Source organism: Clinocottus analis, unplaced genomic scaffold (assembly GCF_023055335.1).
Source record: "Clinocottus analis isolate CAN_PGR_092001 unplaced genomic scaffold, fCliAna1.0.p SCAF_4, whole genome shotgun sequence".
Classification (NCBI taxonomy): Eukaryota; Metazoa; Chordata; class Actinopteri; order Perciformes; family Cottidae; genus Clinocottus; species Clinocottus analis.
The window spans coordinates 14,463,626-14,487,623 of record NW_027176153.1 but is presented as its reverse complement, the minus strand read 5'-3'; the positions used below and the strand labels follow the sequence as shown (position 1 = coordinate 14,487,623).

Sequence of the window (23,998 nt, the reverse complement as noted above, 5' to 3'; positions counted from 1 at the left end):
CAATGAAGTTGCGACCAAGCAAGCAAAGTAGTAACATCATGAACAACAGTGAATGCAGATTCACGTTGCAGCTCATTATTGTCACTTATTCAGGTGGTTTGTGAGAATGAAGTGGCAGCGCAGCAAAATTATTTTGCTTTAGGAAGAAGTATCAGTTGATTTTCCCTGTTGTCTTTGCTTGTGAATTATTTAGCGCAAGTCCACTCATATTGGTTTATTATTATCTGTCTCACTGGCCACATTTACATGAATGGAGATTCGAGAAGGGGCAGCACAATACATGTGAACAGGCTTTGTGTATATATATATATATATATATATATATATATATATATATATATATATATATATATATATATATATATATATATATGTGTGTGTATGTGTGTGTGTGTATATATATGTGTGTGTATATATTATATAACACTGCAGCTCCACTACGTCAATAATATTGAGGCCCCAAGCCTAAAACCTGCAGTAGAGACAATAATAGCCAGTTAACAAGGCAGGAGGTAGCCTATTGGCCTATTGAGTTTAATCTGTTGCTATAGCTATTTTATTTAAACATGATAGTCAAGGCATAACAAGTAGTTTATGTTGCAAGACCAATGTAATACCCATAACTGTCTTATAAAGGCTTAATGTCAGGAGGCTTTAGGGGAAGTGTCACTAGAATAACACTGATCAGCCTTGAGCTTGGGAATTAGAGACTGCAAATCTTTGAGCATAACAGGACCACCGGGATAGTTTGGAGGGATACAAGTGGGCAGGAATATTTGCTGGACAATTGCTATATATTCTAAACAGCTTTATACAGTATTCATCATCTTGTTTAAGAACAGACGATATTATAGAACCAAATGTAATATCATGGGGATAACCTACAATTTAGACATCAACTACTATCCAGCATGTAGCATAATATGCTAGCTTTGTTTGCTCTGCAGTGGCAAGCTCAGATGAAATTTTTTGCAATGGCATGACATTTTTTTGATTATCTGCAGCCCACTTAGAACCCTATATACTGTCTGTTTCTGCCATACACCATCTAATTACAGTATTTCTGTTCTTCCACATACTGTTGTGTATTTCTCTGTAAACAGTAGCATAAATCCATTAAAGTAATTGATTGTTAAAAAACAGACAAAACTTGTTATCATGTTTCTCTGGCAGCGGCAAGCATTATCTGGGCTGTGTTGATGAATTGAAGCAAAACACCCTGTAATTCATATCAACTCTATTATATTTTTTCAGCTCAAAGAGGAAAAATCAATTGAAACAAGCTCTTATGCATGGGTAGATGCTTGTTTTGATCAATACTATTTTCACAGGGATAGTGCCTTTGAGTTTGATTGAGGCCAGGTTATACAAAGCTAGCTAGTGGTGCTCAGTACTGATATAAATATGTACGTAGATATTCAGGGAGGGCACAGTCATTATTGGGGTACATTTTCTAGATCTTTCACCTGAGTTTTATTGATCAAAATAGAATCATGTGATTGAGTGAAGATGTGGGTCAACAAATAGGTCAAGGTCAGTCAACAGCACAAAGCCTAATCCTGTCCATCTTTTGTATTCCATCAGGCGTCACTGGTATTCCACCGGGAACCTGTGCCCACAGCATATGGAAACTAAGGGCCCATAGTTCAATTATACAAGCCCATTGAGCTTTAGAATATTGACATATCTCTGTACTCTGTTCTCTGAAAATGTCATGGATAATGATCAACCAGTTCACCAGAAAATGCTTTACCAAATAGCAACCAAGATCTGGAGGCTAGATGCGGAGTGCATTGGATTTGTGGACTGTAGATATAAGGTCAGAGTTTTGCTGCTCAAAGGTACAGTAAGCTTCTCAGTTACTCCAGAAGGATATTTGTGCCCACTGGAAGAATTCAACAGTTCGGCTTACATCTGCATTACCATGTTGTGTAACATGGTGTTTGTTGGCTGTGCAGTTTGGGCATCCTCGAGGCATGTAGTCATACAATAACTGACGGTCGAGATATCTTTCTCAGGATCTCAGTTACGTCCTTGATGCAGAGAGCATGCAGCAGTCCCTTTTTTTTTAGGGATACTGACACTTGAATATGCCATGTCTTGACATTTGCTGACCAAGCCAACACATGAATGCATTCACCAAGTTGCACTTTTGTTGCATCTCTTTTAATATAATAAATGATTATCAACTTGATGCAGGGATATAAGGAAATGTATATTTCATAATTAAATACACACAATACAGAATATGTACTCAAATGGACATTGACATACTTTAACTTTGTCCCAAAACATTTCCTTTTGTTTTGTATTTCGACAGCTTAGTCTTTTTTTTTAACGTTTGGATTCTCAGTCTTGATCTATTCAGCAACAAATACAAGCATAATCCTAATTGATCTAATCTGGTTCCTGCTTGCTATTTTCAACAGTTCTATTAGAAAAGTCCCTTCCTCCCCCGCTCTGTCTCTCCCTTCACCTCCCACACTTTCTACCCCCCATCTGCCCTGACCTACATGGTAGTCACATGGCCCGGGCTCCCTGGCTTGGCATTTTATGGAAAATCTGCAGGAGATAAAGCCACAGGGTTTAAAGTGTTATCCCTGCCTGTCCTTTGAGGAGGGCTGAACACTGAATGAGGTGTTATTGCATCAATGCTGTTGGACACGCACCTGCTGCAAAGGGGATACCTTCCTCCCTCCTTCCCACTCTCCCTCCTCAGTTTGATGGGATTTAGTGGAGTGTCACCTCTGTGACTTTGGGGGATTTTTCTTTCCCTGACACTGTCTTATGCATGCTTGCTTGGGTTATTTACTTAACTTGTCCAGAAAATGGACTGTGATCTGCAGCTTACTGCCAAAGCTAAGGAGACACAAGTGCCTCATGCTAGTTAAGATATGCCAGACAGGCACCTAGACACTTGCTTGCTGCTCTGGCTTGCTTACTCCCTAGTTGGTGCTGAGGGCTTAGTTTTGCACTGTGACCGAGTCCCCTTCACACTGTTGTCTGCCTGTAAATTTTCTGCTGCCCTTGCTATTCAGCCAATTACAGCAAAAGAGCTTTAGTGATTTTTTTTTTCCTTCTCTTCCTCCTGGTGTGTATTTAAATATTTATTTACAAGCGAATGACAAGCATAGCTGAAGGTTAAAAAAATGCTGAATTTCATGGTGCATATAATGTCAACTTTTTCTCCATTGTAGTAGTAATCAATAGAAGTTCGTTTGTACAGAACAAATACACACAGGGCAGACTAATATAGCTTCCACGCCTGTTGCATTTCAATTTTGATTCATCCTTACTGCCATTACCTTATATGTAGAGCGGCCACACTGCGGCTTCAAATTCCCGTAGTATTCCCATTAGTATTTTCAAAATAGTCTTTTATTGTGAACAGTTTGGATCTATGAGTGAACGATTTTGTGTTCCAGTAAATGCATAAATTACTGGTTTGATTTTCCTTTCTGGGGGAGAAGTAGTCCCTTGTTGTGGAACCTATAGCAAGGACAGAAACAGTTGTTCTTAACATTAAAGTGACTATATGAGAAACTGTGAGAGTGTAAGTGAAGCCGAATAAGTTCAGTTAATCACGATTTTGTAGCTCGTATTGTTTGTCCCACTGCACATATTGTAGTTTTATATGCTATCAGCATCTTTCCTCACCTCCTGACATTAATCTGCTCTGTCCCATACTGTCAACCTGAGTAGGTACATATTGAATAATTGGTTTAGAAGTCCACAACCCTAAGCCCATACCCAATAATAAGGTATGCTGTATGTCAGTGCATGCACCACACGGTCCTCTCAGGTATGTTGTTGATTCATTATGAGGCTAAAATGTGGTACTAAATATATTTTACCTGATGTCTCTAAAAGGCCACTCAATGAATATCAATCCAATGCTAAATGTAATGCAGAGCCACAAAGCAGTTTAGGAATGCATTCAAAGTGCTGTGCCATTTTGCAATCTGGTGCTAAAATGACCAGAGAAAATACTTTATAAGATAAAGCAGTCAGGACAGCTTTGTTATACTTCATGGGGTGAAGTGCATATTTACAACAGTCCCACTGCACCAAAAAAATAACATCACATGTGTTTTTATTGTTCTGACGGTCATAAAAACAAAACCAGACATTACAGAAGTGATAATTGTGCATAAAAGAAGTGGCACCACAAAATGCATAGTGTTCCAAAACAAGCGAGCAGAAGAATAAAGAGCTCTGTACACCCGTGTAAAATCAGCCACGCCTAGCAGTGGGAACGGAAAGAAAAACTGCTTAATGTGACAAAATAAAGACAGAAACACTCCAAGGGGAAAGTTAGAATTAGGATCCTGAAAGATTTATGCATCCATTTTATTTATAATTTGTTTTCTTTTCCTTATTGGAATTGAGTTGCAACTGAATATTTGATGAACAAAGCCTAGAAGTAAGGATGTTATGTCAGCAAGGAAACAAAAGTAAAGAGAAACAACCAAGAAATGTTTTTTGCAAAGTTTGCTCTTTGGAATAAACTAATATGCCTTTGCTTTCACAAGTGCCTTGTTAATTGAATGTAGGGGGAGTTCGCTATCTGCAGGTTGGGTTGAGCCCTAGCGAGGCTAGCTGCGCCTTTCCGTATGCACTGCGCTGAGTGCTGGGTACTCTCCGTGCACAGAACACCATCTGCATTTTGCTGTTAACGCGCCTTCACATCCAAGGGAGGATTAGGAGAAAATCCCCTGTTTTTTTTCAGCCAGTTGACAAATATCAGATTTGTCTCTAAAAAATTAGCTCCATCTATATCTCCCACCATATGACACACAAAAAAGATTATCTTTAATACCCAGCCAGCTTGGGTGTGGAAAAAGCAGATTAAAGTTTCAGTTTGGTCATATTTACCCAGCCACTTCAACTACGAGACAGCCTGCATTACACAGCAGACAGACCTCTTCACAAAGATTTCTTCCTCCATCCACATGCACTCCCACACCCACGCGCAAGCCTTTACCTTCCAGAAACAAGATGTCTGCCTTGAAACAATTAGACATCATACTTAAATAATTCATCATTTCCCAGTCAGTCTTTCTCTTCTATGTGTCCTTTAAACAGACAGAGTGAGCTGCCAGAGGGGCTAAAGTGAACAGCAGCAGCAGGTGCCTTTTCAGATGGAGCTTTGTAGTCTGCAGAGGGTGCTGAGCTGTTATTTTAGTGGCCCACTGGTGAGGAGCAGGGGGTGGCTGGGAAATGGACCTAGTGGCTGACCTGAGACCCCAGAGCTGTCCTATTAGCAGTGTGCTCGCCACTAAACGTCCCCAGCAACAATTCCTGGTTTCAGTGGTAATCACATCCCGGGTGAAACGGACAACAATGCAATATTCGCCCACGGTCACCTGTGAAGTTAAAGAAGCCAAAAACATTGCTTGAAATCCCATTTAATGATTTAAGAACCTTACTTTCCAAGAATAAACTCCTTTGACCCTGAAGGAGGTCGTTCATATCTGCGGTGACAGATTGTAAGACTGGACTTGCATGATTATTACCCATCAGCATGAATCAGAGGGATTTAAACATATGAGTAAGATGCTCCTTAAGCCTCTGCTAAGTCAATATGTTCTTCCTGACCATTTCATTATCAAATGCATAATCGTCATCTGCCGAGCACAGAACTGAAGGCCTAAGGCCCTACCTGGTGTCCTGGATGTTGACTTCCTTGCTTCCGCTCAAGACCACTGCCCCACCCAGAGGTTGCTTTATGAACACAGGAGCCCCATAAATGAAATTAAGGTGTCAATTAGTCAATTACAGCATAATAACTCTGAGGGCAGACATTTAGAGACCGAGAGAACCTCAGCTAAGTTCATTTCCTCCGGCCCAGGAGCCTAGCGCTTGGCACACGTCACTCCCCACCCAGACTCGCTGAATAAAGGCCCCAGTGCTCTCCCTAATGTTATTTTCCCCTGGATATCTTTTTTGATCAACAATTTCCTTTCATGGGTTTGTTTTTCAGATGCAGGGTATGCGCTTTTTCTCTCCCCAATTTGGCTAGGGAGAATTTTATAATTTAGTAATTAAAATCTTTGTTAGGCTTTAGAAATTGCGGCTAATTGAATTTAATGGGAAGATGAATTTCAATTTTATTTGATTAGCAGGACCCCTGGCATAGGTATTTATGGAAAAAACTCTACAAAAATATGCTGTGTGGGCTAAGATGGCATAATAGAATTACTCATAATCGGATTTCACTGTCATGAATTTCACTCTAATTTCACTCTAATTTTCCATTAGATAGCTGGTTTACAAATATTTGCTCATCTGCGATGGGAAAGGCTATCTGTCTAAAATGATTACGGAGCAAGCCTTCAGAAATATGTCCCTTTTTTCCCCCTCCCTTTTAAAAACCAGATTGCGAGGGATCAAAATTAGGAAGATTGCATTATGGATGTCTGCATCCGGGAGAGCAGAGGGGGAGATATGATGATTACGGCCGGGGGATGAAAGCAGTGTCAAGAAAAATGTATGACTCAAAAACATAGGCCTATTCTATCTCCCAAATCTTTGCTCTCAGCACACCGCCGCCATGCAACATGCTATATCATAATTCATCTAATATCATAAACAGTGCATAAGAAACGCAGTGCAGCAGGCTGACAAATAAACAAATACACCTTATACCTCATACAAACTCCATGTTAATTACTTTCAAGTGTGTACCTATAATGAGATTTTGCAATGGGATTTTCATAGTGTATGTATCTAGCTGTATATACAGCTATACAGCAATTATGAAAATCAAATGAGATTCTCAAGAATCATTGTCATGAGTAATGCAAATGATGATCATCAAGAAGTGGTGTATTGCCATCATCATTGTTCTGGCTGTATTTGTGTGTAAGTTTAATATTCAGCTCCTTCTCTGCTTAAAAATAAATATATAATGCAATATAAACAGACGTGAGAGGGAATAATATTCCACATCACAGACAACCTAGAATAACACTCGGCTGAACTCTTGTTGAATCCCACTTTAAAAGACCCTGCTTCAGAATTAAACTTTTACACGTTCAATTTCCTGCCAATTTGACAACAACATGACAGTGAATATCAAGAACAAACTTGATCCATTGTCTGCTGAAAAACACAACTATTTTAATTAGTTGTGTTTCAAGTTTGATGCAGCAGAAGTGCTTTGTAGCGCTCCTCCTGTGTAATCTCCCACCTGTACTCTCCACCAGTTAGGACAGACCTCCACCCAACGCCGACTCACGCCCACTCCATCCCCTCCCGTGCGTTCACTCACTCGTTGCCCCGAACTGCCAGAGACAGCAAGAGGGGTTCAAAAACACAATTTGACTCTCGGCAAAGGTCAGATTTCTCACTCGGCATGTCTCTGGGCTTTGGGCACAAAAGCCACTGAATTCACATCTATCAACTGGGCCCTAGCTTTTGTCCTGGGGAATGGAGGACTCGGAGTGGGCCCTTCACCAGACCAGCCCCTCCTGGAGTGCACTGTCAGGGGCAGCCCAACGTCTGGCCCGGCAGCCCTTTGACTGATGTACCCCTGCCATGTCACACGCACGGAAGCGTGCACACACACTCTCACATGCATACACACTCCACCTTGCCCTCAACATTCTCCCGCATGCTCTATACAATACCCTCAGACCACATCAAACGAAAATCCCCACAGCTCTTTCTGAAAAGCAATGGTTTCGGCCCCAAAGATGGCAGCTCAAGGGCCAGAGGGCTGTAATGCATGGGCGACAAACACCCCCCCCCTCTTCTCTCCTGTGGACATGAATAAAATTCACCCCTGTAAACTAAAACCTCCCCTAGTATCAAGTTTAGATTTACTGTAGTAGATTTTGTTTGACTTTTTATTGATATGCTGTACCTATGTGAAAGAAAGTCTCAAAGTGTTGCTGCCACACATGTTTCCATGTGTTAATTTCAAAAACAGTCCTTTAAAACTGCTAGAAATGTCAATATTAGATGGCTTTATAAAAGCTATTGTATTTAGATTCTCACGAGAGCTCACCAATTTTAATAAGCATTTACAGCATTAGAGTCTTTTAGTGACTATTGTCTGACTTCATTTTCTTCTGCACAACATTCACAATAACATATTTATAAACATGTTAACAACAATCACTGTGATCAAGTGTGTCCGTGGGTGTAAGAGCTCACCAGGGCCCTGCAGGAAGAAGCAGGATTTGGGGTTAGCGAGGTAACATTAGCTTTACGACGGTGGTTCACTTTTACCAGGGGCAGATCACCAATGCTCTGTAGCAAGTTATGTTGAAGATAACATATCAACTAATATAAACACGCCGCATACTGACCAATCAAAGTGTAGTGCGTGGATCGTTAATTCATTTAATATAAGTCATAATCCTGACTAAAAACAACAATCTTGAGCGTGTTAGATCCGACTATAATTACATGTGTGTAGTCCGATAAATTGTATGTGTGGTATTCTTTATTTGTAATTTTGTCTTGGGAGCCAAAAAAAGGCAATAATAATTCAAAGTGTTTGGTAGATTGCAAGATGTGCTGCAACATGTTTGTTTCTTTTTTCTCTAAAAAATATTGTGATTTGGGTGTTAAAAGACGGGGGTTAAGGTAATTATGGTGTTGGGTGGCCTATGTCTGATGACTGGGCACCAATTTTTGGTCTCCCGCATGCAACACATACCTATATCAACTGGTGGGTCTAGCAGCAAGCCAACATTAATTACATTTACAAACCACAATAACAAGAAATCTGTTAATATTCTCTTATCATATATTCATATCATATCTTCCCTATGTGTGTCCGCCTCTTGAGCCGTATGTGTCAGTGCGACATGTCGGAATCGTGCCTATAACAGTTGTGTAGACTGGTACTTGTATGTGTACTGTATGTGATTATAAGATATGAATGAAAGCCTATTTACAGCTTTGAATTATGTTTTTATATTGGTGCTATTTTAAATTTGCCCCCAAATCTGTTTCCCACCACAAGGGTTGCACCTGAAACAATAAAGCTAAAATGGTCATATAGCCATAATTTCCCCAACAGGTTGAATAAAGTATCTTCTATACAAAGCAACACATCAACCTAACAGAATACAAACATGTTATTGTAGTCAAATCTGTGCATTCGCTCAAATAGATGGGCAGTGATACTTATACAGTCTGTAATTTTAAGCCAACTGCACTTCCTGCGTTTAGCAACTGTGCTACGTTGAGCTTGGAATACGTTTTTATCTTATTCGTATTTATCTAATATTATAGTTTGCTCATCGTTTGTAAAATATGCAGCTCTTCTGACAGTAAACTTCTTTGCTATTGGTCACATGCCAACACCGCCCGCTTTATGTGAACACGCTAAAAAAGTTTAAGAAACCCAGGTTGACCTACCAAGTTGACAACCACCGTCGTAGGACCGCTTATTAACGGGATTACGGTTGTCGGGGTTAGTTTGGTAGGAAAAGCTCAATATATCATGTTGAGCTCTTCGTAGAACCTGGTCTCAGTAATCCACCAACCAAAATATGTTTGTTTGTTCAATATGTGATTGATGTAAAACAGGACTGATGTTTGACAAATGTCCAACACCTTGACAGCATAACAGGCCCGGCTGCCAAGTCAGGTCATTTAGATACTAGATTTTTTTTTTTTATCAAGGCTAACAAAAACTAAAGTTGTATTTACAGTGCAATGTTAGATCAAGGGTGGAACCTTTTGATAGAAACGCTTTTGAGGACATTTCCCTTTACGAGAGTTAGGAAGGAGGAGACAAAGCTTTTTTTCCTCTAGTATTATGAGTCATGATAACTTCAAAATCAACCAAAACCTGTTTTATGTACATACTTTGGACTTCGCTGACAGCTCTCAGGAACTGAAGCCCAGACTACGTTTTGCTGCATTATGGTTCACAGCCATAAAGTTGTTCATTTCCTCTTTTCTACAACCAGTAAATACTAGTTATACATCAGCTTTATGCTGTGTAAAACAGGAATATCCAGTGACCTTTCAAAGTTTAGATTTTGTTGTATGTAAATTCCACATTCTTGACATACGGAGTCATGTTTACAGTATAAGGACCATTACGTAGAAATTGTCCAGAGGCACTTTGCATGCCACTGCGGAAAAAACTGCCAGGCAAATAAGGGGTTTGTCTTATAAAGTATTCATTGTCACCTGGTAACGGCTGTCGTTTATCATTTCACCTGAAATTACAATGAAAACTGATAGCTTATCGGAGGGAGGGAAGGAGAAAGAGTGTGCTCCGAGGGAGAGAGGCAAAGAAAGTACACGACACGGCACTGAAATGGAGAGGATCTCCGTTTTGTGAGAGAAGTGAATGTGTTATTTGCTTTAAGCTAAAGTGTTGAAGTAACATCTTCGTCAAATAGGTTTTGCTTCTCAGAAGTATGTTCATCATTCGCAGTTGTGTCCCTTTCAATGATTATTTAATATTTAGGTGACTCACTTACAACGTTGTCAAGATATCCTTTCACAGACTGTAGTTGTATTTGTTATAAAACAATACCGGGACAAGGGTGTCCAAAAAGCTTTTTTTTTAATCACCTATATTTTATTTAAATAATTAGTCTAAAAGCTTTGAAAACTTGTGTGCAATAAAAGTATAACATATATTTAAACAAACGTGTAATCTCTTCCTACCAAAACCTTTCTTTTCCAAGTGTTGTGCTCCCTTCATTTGAATAGAGGCAGCAGAGGCTCCACCCCAAGAGAGTTGAAAGGCTAGAAGACCACAAAGATGGAAAAGGCCAGCCCACTGAGGGAGGGAGAAAAAAACTGCTCCGGCTCCTCTGCCATAATTTCCTATCAGCCTATTCAGACAACATCACCAACAGCTTGGTCTGTGCGTGCGTGTGTATACGGGGGCAAAGCAGAGAGCGCGAGAGAGAGAGCGAGAGAGAGAGAGAGAGCGGCAGCGTGTGAGAGGCGGAGAGAGAGCGACGGAGAGAGAGAGAGAGAGAGCAGGGAAGGGGGAGGCTCCATATTCTTTCACCTACCCCCCGTCAAACCACAGGAAGGAGGGGCCAGACCCTAAGCTGCCAATCAAATCCGCTCATGGCAGCCGGCATTATCTCAGCAACAAACTATTGACAGATTACATGTCAAGGAGTTTAGTGCATGATTGAAGGAAGCCTTTTTTTTTTTATCTAGTTACTTTTCCGCTTTATTTCCCCTCCACCAACCAACATTCGAATGACTTTCTGACAGAGTTGAGTAATATTATGAAAGTTACATGTCTGAGAGGATTTAACTTCGACTTCCCTGAATATGGTGAGTACTCTTCTTCTTTTCTATCTTTGCCAGAGATGTTTTATTAGCTGACAGTTTAAGGTGTGCCTTTATCTCTGACTGAATACGCAGAGAGGGGAAGTTGTTCATGATTAAACTATGTGCCAGAGCATACGTATACCCAAGTGTTGCGACACCCTTATTTATAGCGCTTTGACAGTGCCCAAAGGTGACTGCAATATCAAATATGATTGCCCATTTTCCCAGCATACGACTCAGGACACTGTGTTACAAGCAGTGCACACGAGAAGAAAGTTCACAAAGCCAGTTTCATTTTCTCTTGTCAGAGTCTATTTCTCATCCAGGACATGAGACCAGCAAAAACTCCCAGTCAGGCTTTTCTTTTTCTTCGTCCTGCTTGTTTAGTCGCTTCAGTTAATTACATGTTTTTGATCGAGCCAGTATTGGTACTGTCGAAATACAGGTATAGGTTTTACTCACAGAGGCACTGGCAATGCCATGAGAGTACATATAATGGCCTAAGGGTTTGTTACCAAGGGGACAAAGCAAACAAACTGTTGTGTTACTCTTGTTGTCACACATGTAAAGGCAACGGGAGCAGGGCTAACACCTTTCCAGGTACTTCCAATCAGTTTATGTGCAGTACATTGGCCAATGTCACATTAAAATGTAAATAAATCAAATGCATTACATGTTCGATAAAACTAGAACAACATCAGCATTTTTAAAAAATGTTTATAAGACCGTTCTCATTGTTTAGTATTTTTGTGTAAATGCACCTGTGGGGCAGATATTTTTATATTTAATTTGACCTGTAAGTGTCAGGTTAATAACAGTCACTCTGTGCGTACTTTTGAGAGGATGAACTTGTCCTGCAGTAACTGGATTGCACTTTATACTCATAAGCGTCACCCTCCTCACCGCTTTTCTTGTAATAAGGGTTTTGTGTGTGTTTTAAAATAAGTCCTATTTCACACTCACATTTAGTTCTTTCTGTATTGCGTGTTCTCGGTTTGCGTGTTCTCTGTTTGCATGAGTGGTGTGGTCCTTTTATACGTGTGTGTGTGTGTGTGTGTGTGTGTGTGTGTGTGTGTGTGTGTATTAATAGCCTCTCTGTACTTCACTATTTGCAGTACAGATAAATACAACTACTCAATAACTTTTTAGAGACATTTTGGATTTTGTTTTGACTGTTATCTCCCCTTTTTTCAAACACTTTACTTTAAACTCATACAGTTTATACATAAAGGTTGTGTTGCTTTAAAATGAGAATCAGTGTTTTTAAATTACAGAAAGGATGCTGAGAAAAAATGTTCTGTCGAGAATTATTCTGTCATTTATTTGTTTTTGTTTTCAAATTTTTTGAAAAAAAAAATCTGTAATTCAAACTGATTTTGCTCCAGGCTGTTCTTTTTTAATGCGTTTATGTGCCAGTTATGTACTCGCTCTCTCTCTTATTTGAATCCTCTTGACAATTATTTATTTTTTCACTCTTGACACCACAAAGGCTTTTCTGCTCTTTAACTTGTATGTGGCAGCATTATTGAAAAATAAAAGCCAATCTAAAGATATTGTTTCTAATTAAATTCAACTCTGAGAGACTGCATAGCAGACCACTGTGACCACAGGCTTTCACAAACACATCCACGAGACAGACAAGAAGGCTTGGTTATTATGGCAGGTTATTTAAGGTGTCCTGTATGATAGTTTAACAACAAACAAGTAAAACTGTAATGGTGACACACCCTAATTTCAAACTTTTCGTCAGCTCGGAAAATGTTTTTCTGCCCTCATATGAGTCATAATGTTGATTGCCTTCTCCCTCACTGAGTTGTCTCATTAACCCTTTGTGGCCCTCTCCATCTTTACGGCCTTCCACAAAACCAGGATGAAATGAGGGAGAAAAACAAGCCCAGTTCTGAAGGCCCTCAATAACCTTTTATCACAATTTAGCAATAACCTGAATCAATTTGATGTCTTAAGCAATAAAATATGCTGTTGCACTCCTATTTCTGCTGCTCCTAGGATGACAGTAAATTTACATTTTTTAATTAAACTAGCCAGAATTTTTATTAGGGGGCTGGGCTATGCTAATGGGAATGTTGTGTACAGCAGATTAACAGAGTTTTGAAATAAATTTAACAGGGAGACATTTGGAGGAAAAAAATGCGAGTCATTGTCTTTAACCTCTTTCATGCCGATTTCTCCTGGGGGATCCTTGTATTCTAAGGAGCCTTGTCAGGGAAGAGTGCTTCTCAGCAACGAGGTGATTAGTATCGCCTTGTCAACCGAGGAAAAACACTCACATTTTCAAGATTTATTTTTTAAATACCTTGTTCAAATTATACCAAAATATATGGTTTTTGTTATCACTTTCATATGCATATTGAATATACTGACGCAATTCACCTCACTCTCTTTGAGTTAGGATAAATTGAGTGTTTGATAAGAATACGATATATTCCTGTCATCTTTTTTTTTTAATGTAAAAAATAGACACATTTTATTTCAATATTTGAAAAATTATTTTTAAAACAATATCCGTCCAATGGATTCTTTTAATTTCCCTGGCTTGAATTATTGCTTTTCTTTCTTTAAATGTATTTTTCTGATTTTACATCGCATCCGACAAGAACTATTAAATAAGTGTCAAATACAGTAGTTAATGGCAGTGTATATGTTTGTGTAGTTTTATGGTCCGCTCTCAGTATTTGATTGATGTTACGCGAGGCTGTGTGTGTTATGCCTGGTTTTAGCAGAGTGGCAGGGGGAGAGAAGGGGGAATATAGACAGCAGACAAGGGGAGGGAGGTGTGTGTGTGTGTGTGTGCGAGTGTGTGCGTGTGTGTGTGTGTGTGTGTGTGTGTGTGTGTGTGTGTGTGTGTTGGGGGGGTAGACAGAAAGAGAGGGACAGCTGAGTCCTGGTTGAGCATGTGCCCAGTCATCAGACACAAGCCACCCAACACCATAATTACCTTAACCCCCGTCTTTTAATACCCAAATCACACCAACTGGCTTTTTTTTTTTTTTTACCGGCAGAAAGAGGAAACGTTGTAGATCAAACCATCAAATAAACTCCAGATGCACGTGGGCTGCCATGCGTCTTCCCGCGGTAGCCAAAGTGTTCAGGGCTACTTGATATGGGCCAGGAGCGAGGCAAGTGGCATCACCACCCCCTTTCTTCAATCCTGTGCACTCATGCAGTGGCCAGCACCTAATTAAAACCTCAAAGCTCCCCGTCACCAATCTGGAGTAATGGCCTAATTAATACTCGGTGAAGAAATATTCCAGAATGATAAACAGGTTGCACCTTGGGTCTTCATTGCCTTTATTATCTAAAATGTAACGGGCCAAGTTTTTATTATCACAGATAATGCATGTTTGTTAAACTACACTACTTTAAAAAAAAAAAAAGGGAAATGAGACCGGGGAAGTATCTTTTTTAATTATACTATCTAAAAAAAGATGGCAATGAATTATACATTACGTCATTAATTAGAGAAAAAAGTTTTAATTATGTATTATTTTCTGGGGGAGAAAAAGGTCTTTTTTTCTCCATATTTCCGTCTCAATTGTCTCAGCGCAACCAGCCGAAAAGAAATCCTGCTTTTAATCACAGCTGAATATGCCGTGTCATGTATTCTTGTGAGAGTCAAGAGAAAATCTTCCGGTAACTTTTTTTTCTCCTCCCCGACTCGATTTCCTAATCTTACATATGAAATTATAATTTCATGCAAAGTAAGGGGGCATAATAATCTCTGGTCGTTGATATGCTATATAAAAGGGGAAAGAGGGAAAATGAAGAGGTAATTAGCAGAGTAGAAGACTTTGGCGCATTTGTCTGAAAGCATGGTCTCCACTGGCCATGAATGAATTTGCATGCTTAGTTTATCGAAGCACACTTATTAGACCAGCTGAAAGAGAGATTAAGCCAGCACAAAATGTGGTGACTAATCCTTTTAAATGTGGCGGGGGGTCTTTAAGGTGTGAACCAGTCCGTACGTAGGTTAGTGGGTGTGACGGACCACAACTTTCATACAGCTGAATGTATGGAAAAGGGAGCAGCAGAAGCGGGGTTAACTATTTAATGACAAGGACAGTGATCGACACAGGTAATACATTTATAGTTTATCTGCTGACCCTCTTATCTCTGGTACAAATACAGCAGGTGGGGTGAGCCTTGATATCATGACGGAAACACTTTGTGTGGCCCAATATCAGTGCTGTACCTTTCCTTGTTTTTTTTTTATTATTATTAATCAATATGTTGGTGAGTTTAGTTAATCATACATGTGAGGCGAAATCTTAAAAGACAAAGAGAGCTAAATCTGTCACCTCACTTTACTTCTTTCTTTTAGCATTGAGCACATCTCTTAGTTTCAATTCTTTATGAGCGTTTCTTTGACATGATTACGGTGGCTGTTGTACCGACTGTGGCTTTATTTTTGATCGGAGGAAAGAAGAAGAAAAAAATCTACACAAACAAACACAGAAGCTCTTTTTTCCTGTCACCTTCACTGTGTGCAGGAAAGTGTTTGCTCTTGCGAGTTACAGAGCCAATATCCCTGTCCTCGTCTGTAATTGACTGCAAACAGGAACGTAGTGACGTTTAAACACTGCCCTCCCCTCTCTCTCCTGTGTCACACACACACACACACACACACACACACACACACACACACACACACACACAGTCCCCGACCCGGTACCCCTCAGCCTCAGGTCCCCCTTCTGCCGTGTGTTTTTTCATGTGACATTCTATGCACTTGGGTCAGTAGCAGGCAGCACCAGCAATAATTACTGTCTGTACATGATAAATCTGAAGCCCAGCTGTTCATTTCTGTCACTGCCAACAGAGATAGAAAGATAGCAAAGAGAAGGGAGAGAGAGATGGAGAGAGCGAGAGGCAGAGCCCAGTTTGCCGGATTTCTTTTTTTCTTTTTTTTTTTTTTACTTGGTAACTTGATAGGATTACATGGTTCCAGAGCCCACACCTGTTAAGAGGCTGTTAGCAGAACAGTTGGCAGTCCCATAACCACAGCTTAGCCTTTTTTTCTTTTCTTGCTGCTGTCCATTCTGCATCCCCTTTTTAGGATTTCACCCCGCATGTATGACGAGAGTTTGTGTCTCTCCGGGCTCCTGCCTCAGTCGGGGGTCGGGGGGAGCGCTGCTTGTGACACGTGAGCAGTGTGTGTTTGATGTTAGGGAGCGTACCCTAAGCGTCTGTGTGTGGGAGGCCGGCTCGGCTGACATCTCTTTTTCCCCTCCCTCTCCTGAGACACGTCTGCCATCAGTTGTGCTTCCCTCTCAGACCTCAGTCACACCGGAGCCAACCCCGGAACAACGTACATATATATATATATATATATATATATATATATATATATATATATATATATATATATATATATATATATATAAGTAACACGACAGCAGCGAGAGAAAGAATTCAATTTGGTTTGTTTTCCACAATGGTGGGTGACAGGTGTTGGCAGGGTCATGAAATGCCCAAATACAGGTTAAACCAGACGATTTAAATGATTAAGGGTTAGGTTGAGAACGTTTCTGCATATTTTAGGAGTGCCACAGCCCTGCTGTCAATTAGAAATACTTTTGGAAGGAGTGGAGAAATGAGTAATGCATCAAATTTGTTGCTTGTTTTCTCTTGTTCGTCCCTGAATATTGTCTGGAGACCGGGAAATATTGTGTTGGAGACCGTTCGTGGGGGAACCGGTGACAGTCGTCAGACACAGAAAATCGCATTACAGTCGGTTGTTTTGTGCCTTGGTGCAACGTGTCTCACTGCCTTATTTGGCATTCAGCAGCAACGCAGCTCTTTGGCTTCGTCACTTTCTATGGGCTCTCAGCACCTGTTCCCCCTATTGTGCCGGAATTTTCTATATTTGGCAAGAAGTTGAAACCCTCTCAATTGGTGCGGAGGACAATGTTTCTAATAGTTAGAAAGGAACTCTGATTTCTCCTTTCTTTTCCTTTTCTTTTTCTGCCGTTGCCCGGTGGATCAAAAGACAATATGAGAAAACATGATTCAACTTGGGAGGACTATGAAACATTTCTCACCAGGGTAACTAAATGTCATGTCGTCCCTTGCACGTTATTGACACGTTGCATTGCCAGGCGTGCAATTTATCTTTCTTCTGAAGCACAGGAGAAATAAAAAAAGAGCAAAGTTAATAGATATCTCAGGCTAACTTTTAATTGTTCTGATATGTAATCGCAAAATGACAATAAAAAAAGGAGCAGGGCCACTTTAAAAGCTTTATCTCTCCTGCTCTGTGCCCAAAGTGTCATGTCCATAACAGCACCACCTGATCTACAGAGTAAAATAACCGCTAAGGCTTATTGTTTGGACAATATTGAAGCCCCCCCTTGCACACACACACACACACACACACACACCCCACCGCCCTGCTCCCCCCGCTGCTTCTCTCCCCTCTCCCTTGATTCATTTCACCCACTGTCCTCGGCTGCTGGAAAATGGCGTTAATTTTTTTATTACCTGTTTGACTCTCCAGCCTTATTACTGTAGCCCCTTAATGTTCTCTGTAACCGTGGAAACCAGATGAATAAATGTCCGCCAAAGAAAATGAGATGATTAAACAGGTCACCCTTGCAAAACAAATTCGCTTGGTCGAGCGCAATTTGTGTACCAAGCGGCTGTCTTAACAGTTTGCTAACAAGGGGATTGTTTGCCAGACTAACTGACAGAGAGAGGAGGGGGGAGATGAAGATATCTGGGGAAAAGAATATGATTGAAGAGATAATATTTTAGATCACCACACTGTTTCTCCCGTCTCTTTATTCTTCACAGTAATGTGTTGTTTGTAAGGTTTCTAGTTCTACCTTGCTTTTTTTTTACATTTCTTGAATAATGGAGAAATGCATATTTATAAGTGTTCTCTTCCAGTGTATTGTGTATTTTCTTTTCGGCATTTACGAGTAACAATTAAGTTTAAAGCAGCTATCCATATTATTGTCAGAGGCATTTGGTCTGTGATCATCCGCGAGTGCTGTAGCAAATAGAATTTTCCTCATTTATGTGGCAACCAATGATTACTGCTAATTGTCCTTGAGGCCATCTGTATAGGATGGCTCGTCCTCTATTGGTGTTGGAACGGTACTGGTCATGGATTTACAAGTCCAATAATAATACTTAACTCCTCCAACCTCCATAGTCAGCGTGAAACAGTTCATATTCATAACTGCAGTAATAAATATGAAGGAGTTTTTTTTCTTCTCAAATTAAACCGTAGCCTGAGCAGCATCTTGGTTTTAAAGTGTCACTGAGCTGCTTTCCCATGATCCGCCCTTCCCCGTCCAAGCGGACTGTTCTCATACCGTATGACTTGTTTTAAGCAAAGCTCGCTGACAGCCGTCTGGAACGTCTGCCGTTTTCATCTGGGAAAATAAGAGACTCGGCCCGGGCAGATTTAGCCATGTAACGATAGGGCGAACATGCAGACTTGGATTAGAATCGGGCCTGTGTTGCCATTCTGACCACAAATCATAAATGTCGGGGACACGGCGGTGGTGTTGTTTATGGAAGGATGCCACGCTGCGCCACTCAAGGGTGTTGCCTGTTTGCATTGATGCACCACCACCACCACTTACCGCCTCTTGCTTTAAAACAACTTCCGCATCCCACTCAGCCCAGCCATTTTGTCCCGTTACCAGAGCAGATCCCAAATGTTCACCACAGCTTAGACTTTGAAAGAAGGAGGAGGAAGGGGGGGAGAGGGGGGAGTAAGGGGGTTGTGGCTCAAAGCAGGGCCTTGGCTTCTTTAAGCCGTTTGTGGGACAGAATATGGCGAGCCAGAGTTTTTCCACTGGTAGAGGTGGTATTTCATCCCAATACAGGGACACTACAGCTCAAAACTGAAATGCACTTATGCATTATTGATGTTTTAATTTGTGCAAATGCCCAAGTCTTTGTTAAGTGATTATAGTGCTGGGGAGATAACAGGAGAGGTACTTCTCTATGAAACAAGAGCTTTCTTGCCGGCCGCACTGGGAAGCCATTGGACTAAATCTAACAAGTCAACGCTTCTACGCTTCTACTCAGCTCCGTGAGAGAGAGAGAGACACAGAGAGAGAGAGAGAGAGAGAGAGAGAGAGAGAGAGAGAGAGAGAGAGAGAGAGAGAGAGAGAGAGAGAGAGAGGGGCCGGCGGGGGGGTGAGAGAGTTGGCTCAAAAATAGTGTCTAAGATAAGAAAACATTCAGCCGTTGATCTTTTGTCCTTATTTCAGCTACACCTCTCCCGTTTATGATGTTGGGTTTATAGGTCTTTTACATCCCTTATCAAAAATTATTTGATGTAAATACAATGGAACTGACCTGAAAAGCCCTGTGTGTACATACTCCTCGTGGCACAATAGAAACTGACCTTGGGAGAAGAATGCAAAGTTATTATGCTTGCAAAACAAGCCAATAAAATAATACACCGTTGAAAGGAAGGAGTTTGGGTAAATATATAAGAGAAGAAAAGAGAAGCACTTTTCTTTCCCTGCAATGATTAACTCAGAACAAAGGTTATCAAGGATGACATTTTTTTTAAACTTTATAATTTATGTAATTGCCCTCTGTAGCTACCTTGCCAGATAAACCGTGTCACCATGAAAAGGTTGAAACGTTCCCCTGGAAAACAAACATACCTGTATATGCAGACTATGAGTTGAGCTAAACAGATGTTGTTTCATATCCTAGTTGATCCAATCTCCAACTACATCTCAGATCATTGCCACCAGAGCATAGGAACCTGTGTTTCCTCTATTGTGCCGTTCGGTGTCTGTGATGATTGTCCAAGCTCAGCCTCGTCTGCGCTGCTCCCACACCTGCAGCTGTTCACACAGCCTGCCTTCCTCCAGCACCTAATGCATGTATAACCTGTAAATTATGCTGTATTCATTTAGCTCAAAATGCATTAATATGGGCTCTATCAATGTCAACCCATGAGATAAGTGTCTTAGTTTTGGCTTTGGTTTTGGTATTAGTCATTCTCTTTTGTTCACTGGCTTTATTCTTTGGGAAAATCTGCTTGAGTATGGAACCAGGCTTTGCCTTCTGCTTTGAGGTCCCTGGTGGAGGTAAAACACACACACACACACACACACACACACACACACACACACACACACACACACACACACACACACACACACACACACACACACACACACACACACACACACAGTAGGCTCTCAGGCTTCCCCAAGCATTTACTGCTTTATTAAGCTGTCTCATGAACCCACTAGCAGAACATGAGAATACAGGAAAAAAAGAAAAGCCCATATTACTTAGATGATTTGATGTCATTTGTGGACTACAAAACACTAGGCTTTATTGTGTGAGCAGGGAGAAAAAGCGGGAGCAGAGGAAAAAAAAGGAGTTGGCTTAGAAATTCAGAATTTCAATTAGCGTACGTAATCTGAACCTGCCGGCTTTGATAGAGGCTTCTTTTTTTTTTTTTACTAAGAATACAGCAGCACTTGTAAAACATTAATTAAGCAGACTTGTTTTTTTAAAGGATAGAGTAAAGTGTGCTTTATGCAGTCCTTTTCACTGAACAAAAGACAGTTACCTAACATAGAGGACTGCTTCACCCAAACCATTTGGAAAAAAGGGCAATTTAAATTGAAGGAAAACATAAAAGACAAACCATTGAGAGTAATGTTCCAAGGGAGATGATATCATACGAGAGCCCAGCCTTTTGCTGAAGAATAGAAATGTATCCCTGCCTCAGTGAAACCTAAGCTTGGTGCAGGAAAACGAGCCCCTATTTTAATGACTTTCTACCTGACAGATGACTTTAGAGCGCCTTTTGGATCACATTGCTCCGACTTTGTCTCTTACATCATCAAACCATTGATTATTAATAGTTTATATGAATTGTTAATTGATTGGTAATATGAGTTATGACGGCAATATCCTATGAAACAAAAAGATTAGCGTTTGGTCTGTTTTATAAAACTGAAAAGTCTAAAACTTGCGCTGTTTTCCATGGTGATTGTTTGTGGTAAAGCCGTGGTAAGTCTGTGAATGGGGCCTGAGCCCTGTTGAAATGGTGAGCGTGGCTACATGATACTGAAATGCATGCTCTAAACAACACAGGTTAGCATTAAAGGGGAATTTAGTTCATTGACACACGTTGGTTCTATTTTCCATGAAGGTTTCAAAATTTAAAAAAAACAACGCAGGTTATTCCCTATGGATGATTTACCAAGTTCAGAAGCAGATAATGGCAAAGGTATAAAACAAACATGTTAATGGGGATTTTTTTCCCCACTAACAATGGGACATAAGCAGTTTTATGGGTTCCATTTCAAGAAAAATATAAAAGAAAAAGAGTCCCTGTCCCACATTTGCACACGTCGTTGTATATGCATTTCCCACAGACTATTGTAAATCCTATTGCAGTGGGTGATGAGTACACATACAGATGATACATTAAAACTGCCATAACTCGCACACCCAGCAAAGCTAAAAATCAATTGGAATGGATAGTTAAGCTGGCCCCTAAAAATCAATGAGCAATTCATGTCCTTGATCACAGGGTGTCATTCCTCTCAATGTTAGAGGCTGATGAGGGCTGTGCACACACGCATATACTCACATTCAGCACAAATATACAGAAAGGTGCAGACACATTCACTGTTCTGATAGAATAAGTTAAGGGGGTTTGTATTTAGCACACAGGACAAGGGCAAGTATTTGAGTTCACATTTTAAACAATCTCTATCGATATGTTATTTTGTACCGAACATATTCTGTGTTTTAGGTTTGAAAACCAAATGAATGTATAAAGTTTCAAGACAAATTTGTGAAGACAATGTTGAATGTGGTTTGGGTATTTCATCCGGGCCAGCTGGTGAGTGCATCGTACAACATTGTAGTCAATCTAAAATAGCATGGAGTCAAATTTCAAAGCTGGTGTTGTTGTTTTTAGACCATGTAAAATGTTGCAATTCAACGACATTGTACATCAAGCCTGGAAAATAGACATGACCTTATAGCCATTACATGGTGGGAGCACAGACACACTCAAACACACTTACATTCAGTCACACACACTCACACACGCACACACACAGTGGGCTTTCATGTGGGGGAAAGCCGGTAAGGTTAGCCAAACGAATCGGAGGAAAATTCTGTGTTTCAAAATAGCAATTTTGCCCTTATTAATGCCATTAGTGTAACAGTCATAATGGATCAAATCAACGGATGACCGAAGCAACTCCTCTGTCTCTGCGCTATGACGGGATCATGTCGGGAACAATTTAGGCATTTTGTGTTGATGAGTGAAGTTTCGAGCGTCGTAGTTTCCCGCAAACAGCCACTAAATCATGCCGAAAGTTCCACTTTACATCTATTTCTCTTTTTTACATGGTTCTCCCAGCCGTCCTCTGCTCTTTGTAAACATTTTATTAATCTGTTACTTTCTTTTTTTGAACATCCCTTTGCTATTACCACCCTTCATTGTGGCCAGCTATCAGTAGAAGTGACCCTTTCGTTGGGAACTACTGTATTTTTAACCCAGATTTAGATAATGGCACTGTGACAGTCATTTCTGCTCCTGGGCTACTCGCTGCTTTGAGGCACTTCATGTCACTCACGCTTTGTATCTCCTCGTTACCAATTATAGCGACACTGACCAATTCAAAACAATGCTACAACACAAATTATGTCTTTGCGACACCATATCTTCTATTTAAAATCCTAATTTCTGTTCTCTGAAGCTTTTCCACAAACTGCTCTCCTCCTTTGTCCACACAGTCTGTGTTTTATTAGTTAAGCGTTAGCAGCAGTTGCTTGGCCTTAACAGGTGGTCATCTTTTACGGTCTATTACTCTGTTAACATTTGAAAGGGTCATTCAGTCCGCTGGCTAAATACTTCAGATTTGGGGAGAGGAGAGGGCCTTCGAAACAGTTGTCGCCTGTCAGGAGGAGCCGAGAGTCAGGAGGACCGGTGAAACACTTGATCGTCCCCTCATCGAGGTGAGAATTTTCCAGCAGCTGTCACTTGGCCTCTTTACCTCATGTTTTTTTTTGGACGGGTGTTTTTTTTTTTCCTCCTTCATTTGCAATAAAGCAGAAATGAATGTTTGTGGCAACTGGAGGGGGAGGGCAGACTCCAGTGCTGTGCCCTGTCACTCACAATCTCGCCCGTGTGTGTCCTCCTCTAGAAGGGTTACATGTCTCATCAGCCGCCTATCATGAGATGCACGTGAGACGAGCCTACCGGCAGAGTCGGCGTTCTTTTGAATCAACTGCTGCAAAGGCTCTGGTGGGTTTGTTTTTTATCGTCTGGTGTCACAAAACTCTTTCCGTTTGGCCGTCTATAGTCGCAAAATGGTGTTTCATTTGCCTCCGTTCTGGCTCTCCTCCACTGCACTACCCTTCTCTCTTCCTTTCGCTGTCTCCCTCACTCCCCTTTCTCTCTCCACCCCCCCTCAATCCATCTGCATCATGTCGATCTGTCAGACTGCCAGTGTCTGTTCCAATTAGATTCCACTTAATACACGTAACCTCGATTAACACGCAATCAAGCCCAGATAAATCACGTCCTTTAAGTCCCCCCCTCTGCCTCTCCTGTGTTGCTTTGCATCACTCAGTTTTCCCCAACAAGCTTTCTTCGCCACAGTCGTTGGTCACAATGTATGAAATACCACTTTGACTGCACAAGCAGGTTAACTTAGCAAATGTCCTCCGTGGTGACATTTTGCTGCAGAGA

At 40.8% G+C, this 23,998-nt stretch overlaps 1 protein-coding gene across 4 annotated transcripts in view; it reads left to right on the top strand.

Moving 5' to 3' along the window:
- Positions 1-23,998, top strand: part of casz1 (castor zinc finger 1) — a 92,975-nt gene that overhangs the window by 6,672 nt on the left and 62,305 nt on the right. For 3 of the 4 annotated variants that reach the window (XM_068598375.1, XM_068598372.1, XM_068598371.1), the window contains exon 1: positions 10,826-11,274. The exons of the other annotated variant lie outside the window; for it this stretch is intronic. In XM_068598375.1, the coding sequence (XP_068454476.1) occupies positions 11,226-11,274 (49 nt within the window). In that variant the 5' untranslated portion in view covers positions 10,826-11,225. Of the gene's footprint in view, positions 1-10,825; positions 11,275-23,998 lie in introns of those variants that run through there. 4 annotated transcript variants of the gene reach the window in all.